Source organism: Pavona decussata, unplaced genomic scaffold, assembly GCF_977016875.1.
Source record: "Pavona decussata unplaced genomic scaffold, jaPavDecu1.1 SCAFFOLD_72, whole genome shotgun sequence".
Lineage (NCBI taxonomy): Eukaryota > Metazoa > Cnidaria > Anthozoa > Scleractinia > Agariciidae > Pavona > Pavona decussata.
Genome location: NW_028145491.1, coordinates 1921848 through 1942920, shown reverse-complemented (window position 1 = coordinate 1942920; position 21073 = coordinate 1921848). Strand labels below are relative to the sequence as shown.

General features: G+C 37.3%; 1 protein-coding gene across 3 annotated transcripts; it reads right to left on the bottom strand.

Annotated features, from left to right (window-relative positions):
* Positions 1-541: 541 nt before the first annotated feature.
* LOC146476908 (multiple C2 and transmembrane domain-containing protein 1-like) lies at positions 542-19904 on the bottom strand. Of its 3 annotated transcripts, XM_085114024.1 has the most exons (20): positions 19819-19904; positions 19631-19699; positions 19416-19519; positions 19089-19182; positions 17168-17230; positions 15969-16191; positions 14962-15073; positions 13831-13960; positions 13159-13342; positions 10959-11193; positions 9902-10050; positions 7990-8092; positions 7306-7482; positions 5695-5814; positions 5219-5344; positions 4753-4818; positions 4442-4548; positions 3839-3948; positions 1917-2014; positions 542-1218 (listed from the first exon to the last, which is right to left on the bottom strand). In XM_085114024.1, the coding sequence occupies exons 1-20, from the start codon at positions 19838-19840 to the stop codon at positions 1159-1161; spliced, it is 2352 nt and encodes a 783-aa protein (XP_084970150.1). In that variant the 5' UTR covers positions 19841-19904; the 3' UTR covers positions 542-1158. The 3 variants fall into 3 exon arrangements, with proteins under 3 accessions (XP_084970150.1, XP_084970148.1, XP_084970149.1); XM_085114022.1 differs by having other exon boundaries at positions 19416-19699; positions 19819-19891; XM_085114023.1 differs by lacking the exon at positions 17168-17230 and having other exon boundaries at positions 19416-19699; positions 19819-19891.
* Between the last annotated feature and the right edge of the window lie 1169 nt (positions 19905-21073).

The window sequence follows — 21073 nt, the reverse complement described above, 5'->3', positions numbered from 1 at the left end:
GGTGATGTGAAAAATGGTTAGTAGTGGCAAACGGGGAACATCGGAAATTTCAAAGGGATTTTCAGGTGTAAAAGCAAGCGCAGTATGAGGCTAAGATGGGTGACTATATGGTGTGCTACCATGGAATCGTTTTGCATTGGATCACGTGACCAACCCCGTTGGTTGTTTACACGGACATGGTTCCAACGAGGTTGCTTCTTCTACTTAATATGCGATTTTTGCAGAACGCATGAAACTACACCAAATTCTCGCATTTCTCTTGCTTTCACGCCCGCTTGAAAATCTATGTTCGGCTCTTGCGAACAAAATAATAGAGTGAGTCTACCCCGACTGGGGAGAAGTTTGTCGTGTGCAGTCACGAGAGGGGACCCTGGGAACGAGGTTGGGAATGAGGCTGGTAACCAGGCCAATAATACCCAGGCCTACCTAGGCCAGGTAATACCCAGGCCTTTTTTCCGCTCGCTTGCCTTTGAGGCAAAACTCCAATAGTAATGCCTGTGAACAATGATTTTGATTAAGTATGTAAAACCAGTGACAACACTTGACAAGATAAAAACAAGTTTAATGAAAACTATCAAGCGGATAATAAACCTTGCTTTGATCATTATATCTAGCAGCACCTTCAACAAGAAAGATTGCCCCTCATAAGGCTGAAAACTGATCCGCCGCCACAAACTAACCAAACTGCTATATACCTGTTCTCCTACCCCATGTAACCTCGATGCTAGAAAAAGCAATTTTCAAAACAGCGAATTTGAAAAGGTGAAAAGGTGGAAAATATATTTCCGACCTTGTGCAGTGTGGTAAAGCAAAAAAGTTTAATATTTAATTTTACCATTCACATTTTAGTCTTTACAACTTATCCCTTAATTATTAAAAACCAACGGCTACAGAGATGGCATTTTACCTAACTATCGCTCACTAAATATTCCACCTTAAAGGATAAATACTGTACAATTTTAATAAATAGAATAAATTCGTAATTTTTTCGCTGCAAATGTTCTCAGCGTTAATTGTTGTCTTTACGGGGTAAAGACACTCCATGAATGTTTACTTTTGACTTTGCTAAAATTCACGACTAACGACCATGTTTTCCTAGACCACTGGGCCGTTTCACCGCCTGTTCTTTCTTGCTTTCATTTTTGAGTTGCTAGTTCATTAGCCATCAATCCTCTTAAGCCGAAGAGAAGGGTCTGTCTTGAGTACCTTTTGCTCTTTCTGAAGACGAACAAAAGAGGAGAGTACATTCAAAATGCTATATACATGTGAGCAAATGCGCGCACGTTGCCCAATTCCATGCGCGCATGTTGCACGATCACATGCTCGCACATGATTGGGCAACCAGCCCATTTACGCGCACATGCGCGCATGGAATTGAGCATCATGGGCGCATGGCGTACATTTGCGCGACTCCATATAGACCTTTTATACCCAAAGCGTAGCGAAATGTAAAATTCTAGTATTTTAAGGGATCACAAAAATAGATTCTGAACCGGAAGGGTAACAATTAAATCCAAGTACATGTATTCAGGAAAGGTAGCAAAACCTGAGCAGAAATTACAACGCAAACATAAGCTGAAAAAATGAGACTTTGGTCCATCTTTGACGTACAAGAAAGGTGTACAATAGGCCATTTCCGACTTGCTTTCGAACCTCATTATGAAAGCCAGGCTAAGTGCAAAGCTTTTCATATGGAAAAAGGTTTTGTTTGCATAGTGAATGAAAACTAATTTTCGTATGAAAAGCTTGCACTTAGCCCCGCTTTTGTAATGAAGTTAAAAGCAACTCGGAAATGGCCCTTTTTGCCTTCTGTGCGTAAAACAGGTAGCATTTCGGTAGAGTTTGGAATAGGAATGTGACGTGAAGGCGGTGTACCAGCAGATTGGTTAAGGGTGGATTAATCGTAATTAACCTACCACTTCAATATCTGAAGGAATGCGTGACAGGAAGTCCATAAGTTCGTTGTTATCCACAGCATTCGGTTTACGGATCTTCTTTGTGAACTTGTTTATTCCTGATCAAAAATCAAAACAGAAAATTAAATTCATGGCGGTTACGTACCTATCTCATTGTCTAATACGCAACTGGCATGGCCGGCAAAAAATATTGACACATTTCCTTCCGTTACGACAAACGTTTTCTGCAAAAGCAAGACGAGTCTGCTCAATTGTGGGTAAACAAACGCCGGTTTTGTCAGTCACAGACCGCGTTGAAGAACGTCCTACCCTTTGAACAGCGCCACCTAACAAGAACGTTTATGAAAAATACTGAAAATGTTGTTTCCTTTGTGAGGGGGGTGAATAGGGTTCAGCAAATCCGCCGATCCGTGCTAATTTTTAGCAAAATCCGCCAATCCGCAGATATTTTTACAAAAATCCGAATCCGCAAGATTTTTTTCTCTTGCAGTACTGTTAGAGACGTGAGCACCACAGAGCAGTCACTAACATAACAGTAGGAAATAGGAAGAGGTGACAGGCCTGCACGACTTCTAACAATGGAAACATTTTTGAAGTGTAACCTCGCTATATTTTTTCCCTGAACGCATGTTACTTAGAGTCTTTCCTTTTTTAAAGGAAGTTAGTGGTGGCTCTTTGAAGATTTCTCGTAGGAAAGCCTGGTTTTGTATTAAGTGCCATGTGGCTGGGCAATGATGGTTGATATTGTGTTACGAAAGGCAATGTTTGTTTGGGGTGTTGTTTTTTTGCTTCAAGGCCTATGGCCTTTCTTTAAATCTGATAAATTTTTTTCAATCACATTATTTGGAAAACCTCTAGCAAGGGGTCATGATTTAAATTTTTTAATATTTTCCTCAAATGTTGCTTTTGAGGAGATTTTTGTGTAGGAGTCCTAAGGCTTCGTCCTTAACAAATCCTTTTTTGACTCCTGGTGGGTGGCTAGAGGAAAAATGTGTTTATTGAAATGTTTCAGTCGGCTTGAAATATGTTTTAATATCCAGTATGGAATGAGGATGGAATCGATTGATCTGTATACAACTATATCCAGAAATATAGTCCGATTACATTGCAGATCACCGATCTGGTCAGATCTGATGATATATTAATCCTGTTGTTCTAAATTTAAAGCCACACAAAAGGATCCAGAAGAATAAATTGAATTAGACCGGCAAGTTAAGTTCCACGATCCGCACTTCAAAACAAACAAAATCCACAACTGAGATATTGAAGAAATCCGCGATCCGCTTAACGTTTAAAATCCGCCAATCCGTAAAACATATCCTCAAAATCCGAAATCCGAGCTGTTTTTCGAGCCAAATCCATTGATCCGCGAACCTATTCACCCCCCTCCTTTGTACCCGGATTGTTTTATGGTTCTCAGACATAATTGTGTACTGAAGCTATTACAGTTTTGTCAGTTTGGGTTCTTTAGTTGAAAGTTTAACTCATCTCTCCGGAGTTTTGGGCGACATTTTGTCAAAGAAAATTGCAGGGTTGTTTGTCACAGGCGGCTAAGGCCTTCTGGACAGAAATTCCACCAAAACGAACCATTACTGTCCTTGTTTGAAAAGAATTGAATGCAAATAAAAACGACGCGCCAGTCTGCTGCTACCTGAACGTACGCACTGGTTCACTACGCAAAGAACGGGACCGTCCTGCGATTTAAAAACAAAACAAGACTAGAACAGTTTCTTCAAATGTCAAGTAACACTTCATGTATACGGAGCAGAAAACATCTCCAAGTTCTTTTCGTGCGTGTTTCGTGCAAACGTAATGAAGAGGCTGGTTTTAAGAATGAATGACGCTGTCCACAATAACTCCAAAGGCAAACTAAAAAAATGAGTGAAATCCAGCATGGAGAGCGTTAACCCCGGCATTCTTACCAAAGGCAAGCAGCAAGAACTTGAGAGGTACAAGGTAAAGTACAACTGTCCCTAACGTGAAGGCAACACACACCAAATACGAACAGAATGGTACAGTCCAGTTAAATGTGCTGAAAGGAAACAAGCGATAATCAGTTAATCAGTCCGTGATAAATGCAAAAGGTGAGGGGAGGGGGGAGGGGAGGGTTCACGCCCAACTACCATACAGCAGGCAGGAAAGTTAGGGATACAACAAATACGAACATCAACATAGACAACGTCGTTTCCAAGGTAACATGATTAGGTGAGTACTGTATAAGTGGAATTTAAGAATCTTTGGAAGTGGTAATGAAGGAAACTTGTCATCGATTTTAATATTTACAACATAAGTAATAAAAAATCGGAAAGAATTTGGAATAATTGGTAGCTGAATAGTTCGGTGTTGGCTGTTTCTCTCTAATAGACAAAAGAGTGAGTTTCTTGCTTTTCTGACTTACGAGTCTGTGAATAAAACCTTAAATGAAAGTCACTGAGCAGTACTGGTTTTAGCTATTGAGTCTGTAGGAAATCCTTAAGTGAAGCGGATGCGTGACTAAATAACTGAAACCAAAGGTCTCGACTTACTTCTTAACCCTTTCTCCCAGGGAAGCCACCATGTCCAAGGCGTTTTGTACCGTCTGACAGATTGATGTTAGTGCGGCTATCTTCTCTTTAAAACTCTTGCCTTTGTCCTAAAAACGTTGGAAAATGTTAGATTTAGGCCGTTATTTCCCTTGAGAGTTACACTAAACTCTTTCAATCAGACCACACACGACCTTGTGTGGTTTCACTTTAAGGTACGTAGTTCTCACTTCTGTTCCGTATGAGCAGCAAATATCAGTAATATTCTTTGCTAGCTTTCCACTTTTGCCACCTTTCCCGCTCTAATTACTCACCCCTTTCTTTCCTTTATCTTCTTCCTCATCGTCTAAGTCATCATCGTCATCCACTGGAGCTCCTTCCTGTAACAAAACATCATTACGCATGTCAGTGGTGGGTGGCGCCAAACTATTACCCTAGTCGTGGATGAGTATCGTAAAAGTACCGAAAGGTGGTATGGGTGAGTTGAAAATCTATCTGGAGGTCGCCAGTGTGGGAAAAAAACATTGGCTAACGCCGGATACAGAGGGACGCTCGTTTCTTTCCATGAGCGAGGTAATGTTTATTTTAATGAATTTTATCCTTTAACAGTTGTAAGTCTGGCCCGCCTAGATTAGCTCTCGCTTCCTGCTGGATTTTTGAATAAACATTGAATTGAATTGAATTGAATTGAATTACATGTATATTGCACTACAAAAAGCGCGTATCATCTTGCAGACTTGAAGCTTTGATCAACAACATTAACTGAAATAGCTGACACACCTGTTCCTCGGGGTTGACGCTTCTGTCGGCAAGTAGCATACACATCACATACTGCTTGAGGAATGTCAGCAGAAGGGTCAGCGGTATGATGTAGAAGTCAAAGTTAAGGCACAACATGATGTAGATCTGAAAGGAAAAATAACAGAATTATTAGGAGAAAGTATTGAACTATTTACAGCATCTCTGACGAAGGGTTACCATACAGTAGTGATTCCATATTACCGTTTCAAGGCGTCAGTGCGGACAATCGTTATCGCTGGCACCGCTAATTAAGACATACATGTACTGAGAAGGTCGGAGCACTTTTGGAAATTATTTTTCAAAGACTTTCCAACGCCCAGACCGACTTATGCGATCTGTAATACCTTAGTAAAATGTCAGACATGGGTAAATTTTTCACTCATTTCACTTTAAAACAATACGCGTTGAATAGTTCGTTGGCAATGCGTGTAGAAGAAAAGATACTAGATACTTACTGCAAAAGCAAAGGCACTTCTAAACTTGTACTGCCACGTAAACAGTGATTGGACAAATGCCCCAGTAGACACCAAGCTGGCAACAAGTTTGTTCACACGGTCAATATTACGCTGCAATAACTGTATGTGAATATAAAACACAAACAGGCGTCAATAAACACACGGAAATGCAAAACTGAAATCCTACAGAAAAGTTTCATTGAACTAGTAAACAATTTTTGACAAGCCAACTCGAAATAGTGAATTTAAGCTTCCTCCACCAGCCGCAGCAAACTTAAACTTGTGGAAGACTGAAGGCCTTCAAGAAGACATAAATTGCCTGTACATGTAAGCCAGGCTTCCTTCTTTTGTAACTAGTATGGGTTACGAGTTACAATTCAAAACCTTGTCCTTTTATCTGGCAGTTTTCGCGCACGAAATTTTCAAGTCAGGATACCAACACACTTTCAGATTATTATCTGTTGTCTCATCTCATAGACATCGTTGCCATACATGTAGCAACGAAGCTTCCGAAGAACGACAGAGATTTCAAAAGATTTTATCTTTGCTCTTCAATTTCTACTTCAGTTTCCTTTGGTGAAATTTTTTAAAACTTTTCCATCTTGTGAAAATGGTTTACACTAGACTCAGTAACATTTTGGAGGAGGGGTCACACCAAAGGTTTTATCATGCAGGATCGCATAAGGTTTCAAACACCTATTTCACTGAGCTTCTCACCCGTAAAAATCTTGTTTTCCGAGTAAAATGACTCCAGAACTGTCCAGATCACCTCTAACATCAAGGTTCTCTCAAGGGTATTCGTCCGTAACTGGTTTTACGGGTTACGGCCCTTAATGACAGCTCTGAGTCAAGACATTTGCTGTTTTAAACAGTCATGGTTGGACAAGTTTTTTCGGAAAAGAAAACAGAGATGTGAGATGTGGCATTTTTACGTCTGTAAATCAAATTTTCATCGAACGATACACCAGACAATATAATGTTCATTTCATGTTCATAAAAATCAGAAAAACCTTGCATTTTCTTGAGTGCATGCAGATTACTAAAATTTTGGTCATCACTTGTGCGCACATTAAAAAACTATAGGAAGCCACCTTAAAAGGCTTTCGTCTCCTTTCAATTTACGAAAGCGGGGATAAAGAGCCAATTTGACATCTTTCACTTAAATACATAAACTTATCAGTATTTTAAGGTTTTTTTGTTTTGTATTTGAGCTTAAAGACCAAACTAAAGCCTTTGTCATGCATAGGACGCTCTTGCCGAGGGCCCTTTGAATTCATTCATCGCTTTGATTACCAAAGAAGATGGGTATCTACAATCAAGTTCAAAAGCTTTTGGGGCAAATGTTACAAAGTCCTCCTATTAACTTCTAATATAATGTGACTGAACAATGAAGCCATGTCTTTCGTTCAAAGCCCATCTTATTAACTCCACCCCTTCCCCCAAGACGATGTTGAAATCCCCAAGTCGCTCTCATTACAAGGGCTCAACACTGTAAGGGGGTGGGGGTCAGGGAACAAGCACTTATCATGCATAGGGAAAACATTGTAAATGCGTATTTGTCTCAACCCTTTGTCCTTCATTGTAGTTGCACCTTGTTTAAGACTGTCTTACCGCTCTTTTGAACTTGGGCGGCTCAAACATGACCTTGGGGTCCCTAGGGTTGATGGTCCTCACAGCAGCACGTATTGGATTAAACTCCACATCAAGGGTCAGAATAAGATGCCCTTTGGCCCTGCGTTCCAGGCTCTTGTCTTTTAACTGGTACAAACGTTTCTCACCTTGGGTGATCTACAAAGGAGTGTCACATAAAACGAAATAACAATCACATGCTGTACGCTTAGAACATGTGCTGTGCAATCTACACTATCATCGAAAACTTTCTGTATTTTGACATTTTTTTTCTTTCACAACTATACAAATTGAAGAATATCCCAAACGACCCTAAAAAATCTTGAAGTAATTAACTTGTGCCAATCAGGCACTTCCTGTTTCATGTAGAATGTTTCCATCTAATGAGTTAATCTGGACATAACACATCAAAGCAAGAACCTTTCAAACCAAAGCCTCTTTGATGAGTTACTAAACTCACATGAGTACAGTGGAACTTCTTCTTACGTACACCTCTCTATTACGGACAGTTAACTTGGTCCCTGAGAGACTGAAATCCATATAAAGTCTACTTCTCTAAAACGGACACCTCTATAATACGGACACTTATTCCCGTCCCCTTGGTGTCCGTAATAAAGAGGTTTGACTGTACAATTAACTTAATTTCAATAAATTCAGCGTGGTCACCTGTAGCAGTGGAATCACCACTCGACCAAGAAACTCGGGTGCACCTCTCTTGTCCTCATCAAACACAGTAATGTCCAAAACATCATGAATATCAAACACAGTCCTGTAAAAGTTGTCAATAGAAACCAAATGAAATGATAAACTTGGAATGATCAACTTCACTTTCATTGTACATAAAACATATGTATTCATGTTAAAAACATTTTTTGTCATATCCTGTCTTTGACCTCTTTAAAAACCACTGAACTTAAAATGAACCATCTCAAATACTTTGGGCCAAGAGATAAAAGATCTTATACTACTGACAGTAGGTTATCATTTACAACTGGAATAGTGTTTTAAACCCATTCAATGGGTATGATAGATTCTATGAAACATCTCATCTCTGGTTTGACCAAGCACAGTGAAAGAGAACAATCCAGAGTCTAAATTAGGGGAAAACTATATGCCAAAAACTTAATAAACAAGATGCCCCTCTAATGGCATTACACGGAATGCTTAATGTAGCCCCAATTATTCCCCATTGTATGTTTCGTAGATATTTAAAAAATATCCTCCCTTGGCCATTGAAATAATTGTCTGAATGGTTTTATTCAGATATATTGCGTGATACTTATCGTTGTGTTACTAGGAATCATACCAGAAATAACTATGCAATAACGTCATGACCCCGCTGAACTGGTCTGGCCTCCTCTAGCTCTAATCCGTCGCGTTGATCATTTGATCTGTTTTTTAAAGCGGATTTTCTTTGCTGTGAACTCTCCCAATTTCCGCCGTTTCAACTGTCGAGTACTACCTAGAAGTTATTATTTCTATTTACTGCTTGAAAAAGGTTGGTTTTCTCTCTGAAAACGGCAGATCCGGAGTCTTAAATTCAGACATGTGGCCGCCATTGAACGAAAACAACTTTTCCAAATGATGATTTGCTTTGACGTCACACAAGTAGAGATGAGTGGGTCCCCTCCCTCGTGATATACGCGCAGATAATGGAGTTTGATTGGGCCGCTTTTGTTCAAGACAATCAAAACAATAGATCCCTTCTGGGAGAGGGAAGAATTTAATCTAGTTTTAATGAATAAATCAAATGATAATTTGACGTCACACAGAAGTGATGAGTGGGTCCCCTCTCTCGTGATATGTGCCTGAAAAATAGATATTGATTGGGCCGCTTCTGTTGAAGACAATCAGAACAAAATATCCTTACTAGGGGAGGACAGAGTTTAATGCATAAATTAATGTGCACATTTGCGACACCGATGAAAAAAAAGATACCCGACCGAAACCTAGACACGTCATGCCCTGCGGGCATTCCGTGTAAAAACTGAAAGGCACCACAGGTACAAGAAGGAAAGGACAAAGTGTCACCTACACCTTGGGGGGGGGGGGGGGGGGTTGTTAGGGGTGTGCAGTACAGTTCTTCAAACCAGAACCCTATTTCAGACCAAAATGTAATGTTCTGGTACCCTTTTTCAGACCTGAGGCCCGTTTCTCGAAAGACCCGGTAACTTATCAGGCCCAATAAGTATATTTTCAAAATTAATGTTTTTTTCGCCGATTACACAGTGATTACAGGCATGACAGTTGGCCAATGTTTTCAGAGAGTTGTAAGATTTAAAAATTTAGTGTTCAAAGCTAACAAAAATTGACTTCTGTTAAAAACTTTTATCACCAAAAACACTTACCGGGCCCGGTAAGTTACCGGGACTTTCGAGAAACGGGCCCCTGGCCTCTAAAATTCATATCCATTATCAGACCTGGTTTCTAGAATCCATTTTCAAACTTTCGGACCAAAGTGGTTATAATCTATAAGCCGGCTCAAAAATCATACCTTTTGGCACCACACATATCTACAGAGTTTATATAGGGGAGTACACTACACTCCTCCCCCCAGCAGCTAACTAAATTGACTTACATTTCATAAACCTTGTCCCAAGCAGGGTTGAGAGTCTTGTATAAAGTTGGCGTGACAAGACGTTGATTGTTCACCTCTATCACAGCAAATGGATCACTGGTCCCTCCAATGTCAGCTGATGCTAAGCCAACTGCACGATGAAGTTTAACCTGCCATGGAGTGAAAGTCATTCAGTTAAATAAGGTGAAAATTGAATTTTAATTCACAGTTTACTATAATGAATGAAGCTGAGCAAAATTTTTAAGGTTAAAGTGGAATTACTAGTAAGAAGGATTTTTCAAGTTTGCAATAATAGATCACATTATAATAAGCCACAAATTTGATTTTCATGACATGACAAATACTCAACAAACACACTTTAATAAGAGTCAAAGTTTATAAAATTTGTACTAAAGAGGCTAAATTGTCAGGGATTCTAATGGTCAACCAATGCAAGATACTTTACAAAAAATCTTTCTTGCCATGATCATCTGATCATGTGGGCAAATAATTCAATAATTAAATTCTTTCTTAAAAGCTGGTTATGACATCCCAGGATTTGTATAATTATTATCTGCAAAACTAAGATGATGACCTTTAGTTTTATTGCTTTTTTGATCTTCCTTATCCTACATCCTTTGATTTCTCTGGCAATAAACATTAACGCAAAAAGTTATTCCACAGAACTAACATTATAAAAAAGTCATTTTCTGAATTACTGTAGAGAAAAATCCCATTAGTAACCCTTGCCTGACCCCCAAACTGTTTTACTGAGCAAACATTTGAGATATAAAATATTTGCTTCACATGTTATTTCCAGTTTGAATTATTTTACACAGCATTTTGATTTCCAGTATGTTGCTTGTCCAACTAGTGATACCCTACTATATATGCAAGAAGCATCGTCCAAAAACCCCCAACAAAATTCTTTTACTGAAAAAAAATATAACCTTCTATGAACACAAAATTTTCTTAACTGACTGCAAAGCAACCAATACAACATTAGAAAAATACATGTATAACTAAAAAGAAATAATTTTAATTTTTTCTTTATTTTATCCTGATATTTTACATGTACCTGTAGCCATCCGACTTCTTTAATCTTCTTTCCTGTGTTCTTTAACGTGAACTGTTTAGCTATCTCCTCTCGTTTTCCTGGTTTCTCTGTGAATGTATTCAAATCTGATTCACAGCCTGGTGCATCAAGTCCTGTGATTGCCAGATGCATAACTACAATGCCTGCATTATCTTCGAGAGCTGCCTCAATCTTGTGTGACTTTTCCCGCTCAAGGGTTGACAGATCAATTTGACACCTGCCAATCAATTAATAGCAAAATGTTATGGTCACTACAGAAAGAAACATGCATGTACATGTAAATATAACTGGAAAATAATTCGTCTATCAACGTTTTGGCAACTGAGGCAATAATGACTAAGCAGAATTTAGTTCCTACAACTTAGCATAAATATTCTGTAATTATAGCCACTAAAAAACAATCTACATGTAAATGATATTTATGTATACTGATGTTTTAGTGTGTAGTCATATCATTGCATATTTTTACAAGTTGTGCTGTATAATACTGACGTGCTGTGCTGTAAATTATTGATTTATACAAGCAACAAGCGCTGAGCAAAACTATACAGTAATATTCTAATGAGATCTTATTTTCAATTGAAAAAAGAGATTTCATTTTGTAGCCTGTCAACCAATGACAGCATGAGGTACAATCAAACAAACTCCACCTATCACAATATATTTTTAAATACATTGTACATATACACCCTAATTTGAAAATACATCTGTTTGCTCAAAGGGTGAAATATTTGTTTGGAAAGCCTTAGTCACCACGGAAATTTGGATTGAACTGTAACAAAAAGGTAGTGTTAGTTTTATTGCTGAAAATGTCACCCCAGAGTTTTGTAATTTATGAAAAAATTATAACTCCTTTCGTTTTTGAGGGGACAAAAAAAGGCCAGCTAGATTTTCTTAAAAAACTAAAGGGAAAATTTGCAGTATCTTTCTCAAAATTTCATGCTGGGAACTATTCAGCCCCAACTACATTTGCACATTTTGCAGCCAACATTTTTGCAAGTGATTAAAATTGGACTTGCAATTACAATAATAATTACTGTACCTAAACTGAAATCAAACTTTTGATCTTTTGTCCACTGATCATATTTTTAAGTCATGAATTGTGCATGTGCAATGAATGAGTTATAGCAGTTGGGGTGAGGGGGGTGGGGAATCACTCATTTGGTCGATCAATGGGCTCTAGACTTCATATTCATTTTAAAATTGGAATTTAATCAAAATCGTAACTTATTCATTTAGTATACGTATTATGTATTTATGTTGTAGGTTAAAATGAATCCCAGGTTAAAATGATTTCAACCTCGGTTGATTTGCATTTTCCTTTGTTTTAGATGTAAATTACCCAATCTTAACAAAGAAAAATACAAATCAACCTAGGTTGAAATCATTTTAACCTGGATTCATTTTAACCTACAACATTTATACCTGCCAACATTTTCTGAGTCAAATGCCTGAGATTTTTGTCTTGTCATGACCTGGATTTACGAAAACGTCCGAGCCACTTCCGAAGATTTCCGAAGACTTCCGAACGTTGCTGAAACTGTCCGAAGATATTCCGCCGACTTTTGAACACTTACGATTCGAACGGATTGTAGACATTTGAAAGCTTTTGCGATTGTTATAGAGAGCAAAGGAATGATACATAACAAAGCTGAAATGAAATGAAATTTTTTTTAGAACAACTTCTACGGATTTGTGAGCCAGGCTTGAGAAATTGTCTTTGATGCGTGAGATCAATCTCTTTAGTCCGCAGGCGTGAGACTCACGCATAATGCGTGAGAGTTGGCAGGTATATGTATTCACCGTCAGCCACCATTACGGGGAGAAAAACAAAAAATCAACACAACAAATTATTTTAGAAAGAAAGTAATTAGTAGAGGTATTGTCCACTAAATCCTTCCATTTACCAAAACTAATTAAAGCACAACTTTCCTTTGCAGGAAAGATATTTTCCAAAAGTTTGACTTCAACACCTGTGGAACTGCTCGTATATTTGCATCGAATGTGGGGTACCCCCCCCCCCCCCCCAAATTAATTAATACACATCTTCGGAGTTCGGAATTAAAAGAAATAGCCTAAAGAAAACACTCCACTGCCAAAAAAGAGGATGTCGGGGATTTTGAGAATGTCAATTTGATGGAGTGAAGATATGATTATTTAAAGTGGCGGAATTCAATCTCACCTTCCCATAAATTCATCCTTCCTGACGTCTCTATCCCAAACTGTCACCTCCAGCATCATTGGTGAATCAGGGAAAATCTTCAGGTCAAACTGTTCTTTCCACTGTGGGCTCAATGTCTCTTTACAAGCTTTTGTCTTGTACTTTTCATTACCCAGCCGGAAACGGCAGTAGGGATCACTGAGACCTTTAAAGTTAAGGTCATAAAGAATCCGTTAAGCTTGGAATTAGTGCAGGATTGAACTTTATATCACTGGTGTATTTGTATTCTCATGTATCCAATAGTGGCCCAATCTAGGATAGACTTATTTATCAAAGAAAATAACACCCAGAGAACCAAAATGTTTTTCATTATAGCTGAAATGCTTTCACTCCAGCCCAGAGACCTAAACTTTACTCAAGGTTCTGGTTCTGCCATTGTCACAAAAAGCTAACAAACAATAAGGCAAAAATGCAAACCGGTCATGAGATACAGTGTATGGGTACAAGAATTTATGCAGTACATTTGATTGTGACCAGAAAAAGCATGTATCTGTATTAAAAGGTTGTCCACTTTCAGCACATAAAAATGAAGGACAAAGGATAAAACTTTAAAGAATTTTGTAATTATCTTATAGCTTAAGGTTTGATCCCACGCCCAACAAAAGAGGACCAAATGCCCCATACCACACCCACCTGAATCATCCATGGGTATCATCTTCTTGCCCTCTACAAGAATGATGGACACTAGTCCATCCCACAGTTGTCCCTTGCCAGGCTCTTTAGGAGGCTGACCTTTCTTTGATGCCGCAGATCTTCTAGCAACCTGTAAAACGATAAAATTGGATTGTTTCTTCAATTAAACTTCTTCCTTTAATGGATTAAATTTTTATACCATGAACTAAGGAAGACATACAGCTGTAGAATAGACTTGGGAGCTTACCACAGTAGCAGTTACTTTTAATTAAGACTTCTTCAATATACTTTTTGAAGGTGGTAAAGGGGAATGTCTGGTCATATTTCACAGAAAATAAGGTGGCCATTTTGTGCCAGGTACATAATTATGTACATTGGTGGCTTTGTTGTAATTTCAATTTGTCTTCTCTTCGAAATATAATTCAAAGTTGTTGTATTGCCCTTTGTTCCAAATTCTATTTATGAATCTGTGACAAAAGGAAATAATTAGAATACAACACGTTTGAATTTTTCAAACCAAAACCAAATTTAAACAACAACACCTACAAATTAAATCAACATTGACTACACTGTAGGTCTTAAGTTTCTGGTTAGGGCCAGCAATCATCACCAGCAAAATGCAGCCTTGCTAATAAAAGCTTTTTGCAGAGTACTACTTTTACATCCAGTCATCAAACCTCATCCCATAACACTATTCTAAATTCAGTGCTTGTTAAGTGTCACACATATACACCCAGGCGAGGGGGCGAGGACTCCCTTATATAAGCTACACAGGTATGCACTGCCCCAGTGAGTTTGGTTTTGAAAATGGGCATAGTCATGTAGAGTTAAAGCATTTGGTTTGGTTTCTGAGGTCAGTTCTTAGAAGGTGTTCTAGAAAATATCACATTTCGGTCTGAAATAGGATTAGGGTTTCGAGAGCTGGGTAGCACCGCCCCAACAAAAAATCCAAGGAGTACCCCCCCCCCCCCCCCCCACTCCCACATCCTTGCTGGCACAAACACCAAGCAGAATCCAAGCTTTGTGTGCCTTCAAGGCAATGAAATGCATGGAAACCAGTGCTGGTAAAGGGCACCCAACCTCAATTTCATAATAAAAGATAAACAAGTGTATTTATTAAGAAACAAGTACCTCCTGCCTGTCCTCAAAGTTCTTTGGCTGGACAGTGAACACAGCACAGATTTGACCCAGCTTCTCTTTTCCACCATCAGGGTCTTCTAGATCAAGAGTCATTTCTATGGGCCTAGATTTAAAAAAAATCCTAATTATCACAGCTGACTCAAAGAAAGAAAAATTGGTCATTTACCCAAGTTCTTTACAGTTTAAAATTAGTTTAACGTCAACAAAGCAGTGATGGTACAACCGGTCAATCACATCCAATAACAGCATCAACAGACAAAAATTGTGACCCATCATTCTGTCATCTAAGTTTTTGATGCTTAATATATTGTAATGACTTTCCTTTCATTTAATTGGTCTTGCTGCTACTGGTATATTTAAAATGATTGTTGCAACCAATACCATCAATCCCCTTGTAAGTTAATTAGGCTCTGAAGGTAAGTACAAATGTACACTTTTATTTGACTTTGATGTGTTTGGATTGTGCTGCTACGATCAGGATAAGAAATCAAACAACGAGAAAAATCCACATAATTTCCACAAGAAGGGAGATCTCGAAATTATTTGTCTCACACCTGAACTATTTTCTGGTTATAGACTGTCAGACATTTCAACCCTAATGGGCTAAAAATAGCAAGACTTATTTCCGTAACTTCGATTTTTGCATCCGCTTTCGTTAAGTACTAGACTCCCATTCTAGAATCCAATTCTCGCTTCAGTGCTATGCAGGAGCTGGAAAAACTAGCGGTACTGCCAATAAATGAGCATAATGAATCTGACAGTTATTTGGCCCCATTCAGATGTCATGCTTTTAATATTATTTTTGGAACTGACTTTTCCATTTAATACTACAAAAAGCAAACAGTTTAGAAATTCAAAAAAGGAAATAGCCCTGAAACTGGGAGACTTCCATTTAAATCTGGAGGATTGGAATGTCTGCAGTGAATCTAAAACTTCCACCTGACAAAGTAATACATCATTGGTATAAAGATTACAAATTTACGGATTTTAAAGCTTACTTTTCAATTTCTAGTTGTGACAGGTCAACAACAGCTCGTCCCATGGGATCATCATTTCCAACTCGATCAAAGTCCAGCACTTTCAAGATCAGAGGGACAGTGATGTCTTCAATGGGTACACAGAACTTTTCATTCCACTGAGGGTTCAAGTTCTTTTGCACAGTTTTGCTTTTGTATATCTGCTTTCCATCAGATTTAAACTTAACATAAGGATCACTGGTGCCTGAAATTAAATAAAAAATTGGCAAAAAATTAGACAAATGGTATATTGAGAACTAAAATAGTGACAGCAAGTATGTGTAATACACATAGACAAACTGTATGTTAGAAAAAACTAAATAACTGGATGGTCACCGTAAATGTTTAAAATTTTAAATCATTTCAATTATTTTAAAATGTGATTTACAAGCATCAATGAATTTACTTTAACTTATTTATTTGTCAAAATTATGTCATAGAAATTGTTTTAGTTTTTTAGTTTATCATTTTAGCATTTTAGAATTTTAAGTCTGTTTTATTATAATTAACATCTTTTAGACTGAATTTAATAGTAAAAGTTTAAAGGGTTTAAAACAATCTTCAATCCTCTTAGGTTAAATCTTAAGTTCAATTTTAAGTTCAATCTTGTTAAGTTTGTCATGCTCTTTTGATTTCTGGTATGAATTCTGCCTTAAGTTGTGAATCATACTTTAAATGAAAGGTGGGTAAGATGACCCTGAAAGAGCCTATAACATTATTAATATTATTTTTGTGAGTTTGTGAGCTCTCTTTTTTCAACTTTTCATCCCCAAACTCCCAGCTAACAAAGTGAGCACAAGTTGCTGTGTGTCAGCAATTTTTTAGATGATTTTATCTCAAGCAATCCGGAGAAAAAGAAATGTTTCAGTGAGCTAAAAGTTTGCAATGTTTGTGTGAATAGTCCAGAAAATGCTTTTCGTTTGAGAGAGGAAGTAAAGAGTTACTGTAGAGCGCTGTTGCTTCTTAACTTACTTTCTCATAACTTGTATTGAAATACTGAAATATACAGAGCATGACAAACCTAATGTATCATGGAAAACATGGCTAAAGGGCTTTAAAAATCCATTTTTAATTCTTTACATGTACATGTATATTAATCGCTTTTTTATGTTAAGTTATTAAAAAAACGTTTTTTTAATATTAATTATTATTTTTAATTTTGTTTAACTGTTTAATCAAACCTGGTGCCCTGGTGATAGGTTTAGTAACTGGCTTTTCATGAAGGAATTCCACACTAAAAGAATCTAACAAAATGACGACAAAGTAATAGTTAAGAACTCTCCTATGAATGTATGATAGAGATGAAATCAAGCATAATTTATGTCCATTAGTTGTATACCATACCAAGTTGTACTTAAATTTCATTCTAGAATTTAAGGGAAATAAATAATCAATTGAGTTTTGTCATGGCTCCTTTTCCAAATTTGAGGAAACATGAGGGGATACATGTACAAAACCAATATCTTTTCTTTTTCTTCTTTTTTTTTTTAGTAAATCAACATTTTTTGTCAGAAAAATGATACATTGTAAGTTGAACAATTTATTTATCAAAAACACTTTTGCTGACATCCAAAATTCCCCAATCTAAAAGAGTTAGTGTTTATAAACAATTTCATTTTTGAACGAAGAGGACAATAAGTGAAATCTTACTCTCAATTCCATGTAAATGACCCACAAGGTCTGTATATTTCTTTCTCTCATTTAAACTTATAGAGTCTTACATTTAAATTAATGTTTAATAATTATTCACCAATCACAGCAGACCTACGACGACAGGATTCTCCTGTCAAAAGAACTCAACTTCCAAGAAATGTTAGTGTAGAGTTATGGATATACAATATAGGTTAACATTACAACAACAAAAAATTATTTAATTTAACGTCCTCTACCATTTATTTTGCATAACAACCAGTCATGAAAAGTATACCTGCATCTTATTAAAATCACCAGTCTGATGTTCCCTAAAACTGGCTCTGAATGCAGTTACTTTTATGACTGCTTTGATAAAAAGTAACTCTTTAAATAATGTCTCTGTACAATGTTGTTCTGTTACAGGTATAGAAAAATTTAATTTGCATATTAATTTGCGATTCCTTCAACAATATTTGAGCAGACCACCTGTAGCAACCTGCACAAGTTTCAAGAAAGTAAGCCTTTTGAATACAGTGTGCTAATCATTCAGCCAATAGGAAGCCAATAAATGACAACAAGTGGCTGTGTGTTCTGGGAGATGTGTACAAACAAAACTCATCAAAAGAATTTTCCCTGTGCTGTTGCGGAGCATCTATAATTAATAAGTTTATAAATAATGAATCGTAAAACAGGGAGTTAACCCACGTAAATGTCAGCTAAAAGCTTGTTGGTATTTTAATAATTTTGTTAAGTATCTAGGAAAGATAGGACATATATGGATGATTTTAGTGCTATTCAAAGGATTTTGTTTAAGCTGATGATCTCAAAAATATGAAAAGCCATTTTCAGTTTGACTGACTCCAATATCACACTTACATGTAAAAAAGCAAGAAAATGCAAGAGAAAAATAATAGAAAGCCAACAAACAAGCTAAGCAAAGCAAAAAATGTACAAATAGAAGCAAGCCATAGGATGTAACCCTAATATATACATTGCACTGCTGTGGGCTGATGCCAGGAAATAAATGGACTCACTGTAGTGTAGCAACCCTTATTATGCATAAGTTAAAATTCATATGGGCTAAAAAAAATACTGTTTTAAGTGATAAAGCTTGTTACGTTTAGTGAAAATCTGAATAAACTCAAGACGACAATTTAGATTTTACTAGTTTAGTTTTTTAGTTTATAATGGCTTTATTTTGAGCGAATTTAAACCATTCCGTAACCATTTGTTTACAAATATTATTCGTATTTACTGAATTTTAATTCCCAGATGGACAAATTTAATTCACTTCATGGTTTACGCACTCTCTAGTCCCTGGCAGAAAGATTCAGTTTATGTTAAGTTTATTCCTTTACAAATCATTGCTTGGTTTTAAGAACAAATCGAGAACAAGAGTAATATTACGATACATAATATCACGAACAATTCTTGTTCAACACCCATGTATGTTATTAACAATACTGGTACCTGTTTTGTCCCGGGCTGCTAAATCTTTTCCATCCTTTAGCTCTACTTCCAGAGCAAAGAATGCACACTTGCCCGCCTTCGCAACATCGCCAGCCTAGAGGAAATAAATCAATCCAATTTTCATCCTTTGTTTTCCTTTCAACGGAGAGAAAAGGGAAAACCCTTGAAAATATGAGCCGGGGGAAATTATCAAATAACATAACAACAACAAACGAGTTCCACAGGTAACCAACGACGATATTAAAACGGCATTTTCACGTTGGAGTTAACTTACCCCGCCTTGAAGGTCTTTGTATCTTAATAATCAATTAACTACAGCGAACTTACCAGTGAGCCTGGCGACACATCCTGAGCGGGACATTCCGTTAAACCTCCGGCCTCCGTAGGAGAAGGCAGAGGTGCAGCCCCATCTTCTTCCGCACCACCTTTAGCTGGTTGAGAAATATTAAACTGGTCAGTACGTTTAGCAGCAAGATTGCCATTTGTCTGAGCATAAGACTGAGGAAGTTGCGGCATGGATCTTGATTTGGCGTTTTTCCTACCACGTCCTCCTTTGGACTTGGAACGCTTTAGGCTTGAGAAGAAGCCCTTCTTCTTCCCGGTATCTGTGTCTACGAGCGGAGAATTGCAAGCAAGACACAGTCACGTTAGCTACAAGTAAAGTAAGCAAGTAACCCAAACGAAATTACAGAAATCACACAAGAAATACAGAAGAAATCGAGCTAAAAACCTCGCAGATCTTCGTCCGACATCTTTGCTTCGGCCTTACCAAGCGCGACTGAAACATGCGCACAACAACATGCGCAATAAATTGGCGTCCGCGATTTATCACGCGAGATTGTTTACATTTTAAAAACAGTAACAAATGACACATCATAACTTCTTGCACACAAACAGAGGCTTTAATGTTGCCATCATCTTCTACAAATTACAGGAAAGATCCCCGTGGAAGCGTCCATTTAAAATGTTTCTTTTCTGCGAAGAATAAAAGTGGTGAAAATTTCTGTTTTAATTAGACCATCTCGCGTCTCTTTAACAGTCTGCAGGTTGCAGGTTTATGGTAATTAATTTTTCATGGGCCCAACTGTGAGTTTTGCTATTCCTGCCAAATATAAAACGCATAATTTCCCTCCTATGCCAAATTGTGTCGAGTAAATTTGTCAACTTCCCCCACTACATATGGTATGGATAAAAAAAAAGTGAGGAAGAAATAGACGATTCATCATATATGCGGTAATATTTTTCATTAAAAACATCTACAAATGGAACTCGGAGACTAAAGAATCATTTTAATTTACCTTATCCCTAGCAACCAGTTCTATTAGGAAACGTACATTACAGTGGCGGCAAAAAAAGAACAAATTAGGGTGCATTTTTGGGATCGGAATCACTTGATGGTTTCTAGATAAATGCTATACAGAGACATTACTTCTAAGAGGACAGAGAACAGGTCGATAGATTCCACCTTAAAAACTCAGTGGTATGATTATGCAGCAGTGTTAAATGATTATTCATTTTGATAATAGAACAGCCTTTTGTTCACTGAAGCAATTAAAAGATTCCCACAACCAACTGTTTAAGTGTTCACTGAAAATTCGTTTTAATTTTTCTAATTATTTATTTTTGTGTGTGTGTATTTAAGAGATGGACCCAGTGGAATTTTTCAGTGGCCAGTAAATCGTTTGCTTTGAAATAAGTGGTTTCGTCATTGCAGTGTGTTTTGACTAATAGGTCCATTCATTGGCTGTGATTGGCTAGATTGCAGTGATTGGTTTGCACTACGTGGATATGAAGAAGCTAGCTAATATTTACATGTAAATGACAGCTGCTTGCTGTTTTCTTTCGAAATTTGGATATTAAATTTTTGTTTGTGATACGATAATTAACGTCCGATCGTCCGGGTGTGTTAACCATTTAGGCTGTGTTCAAGTGCAACCTTTTTGTAAAGCAAATTAGTCAGCAAAACTTTAAGAAGTTTTGTTGAG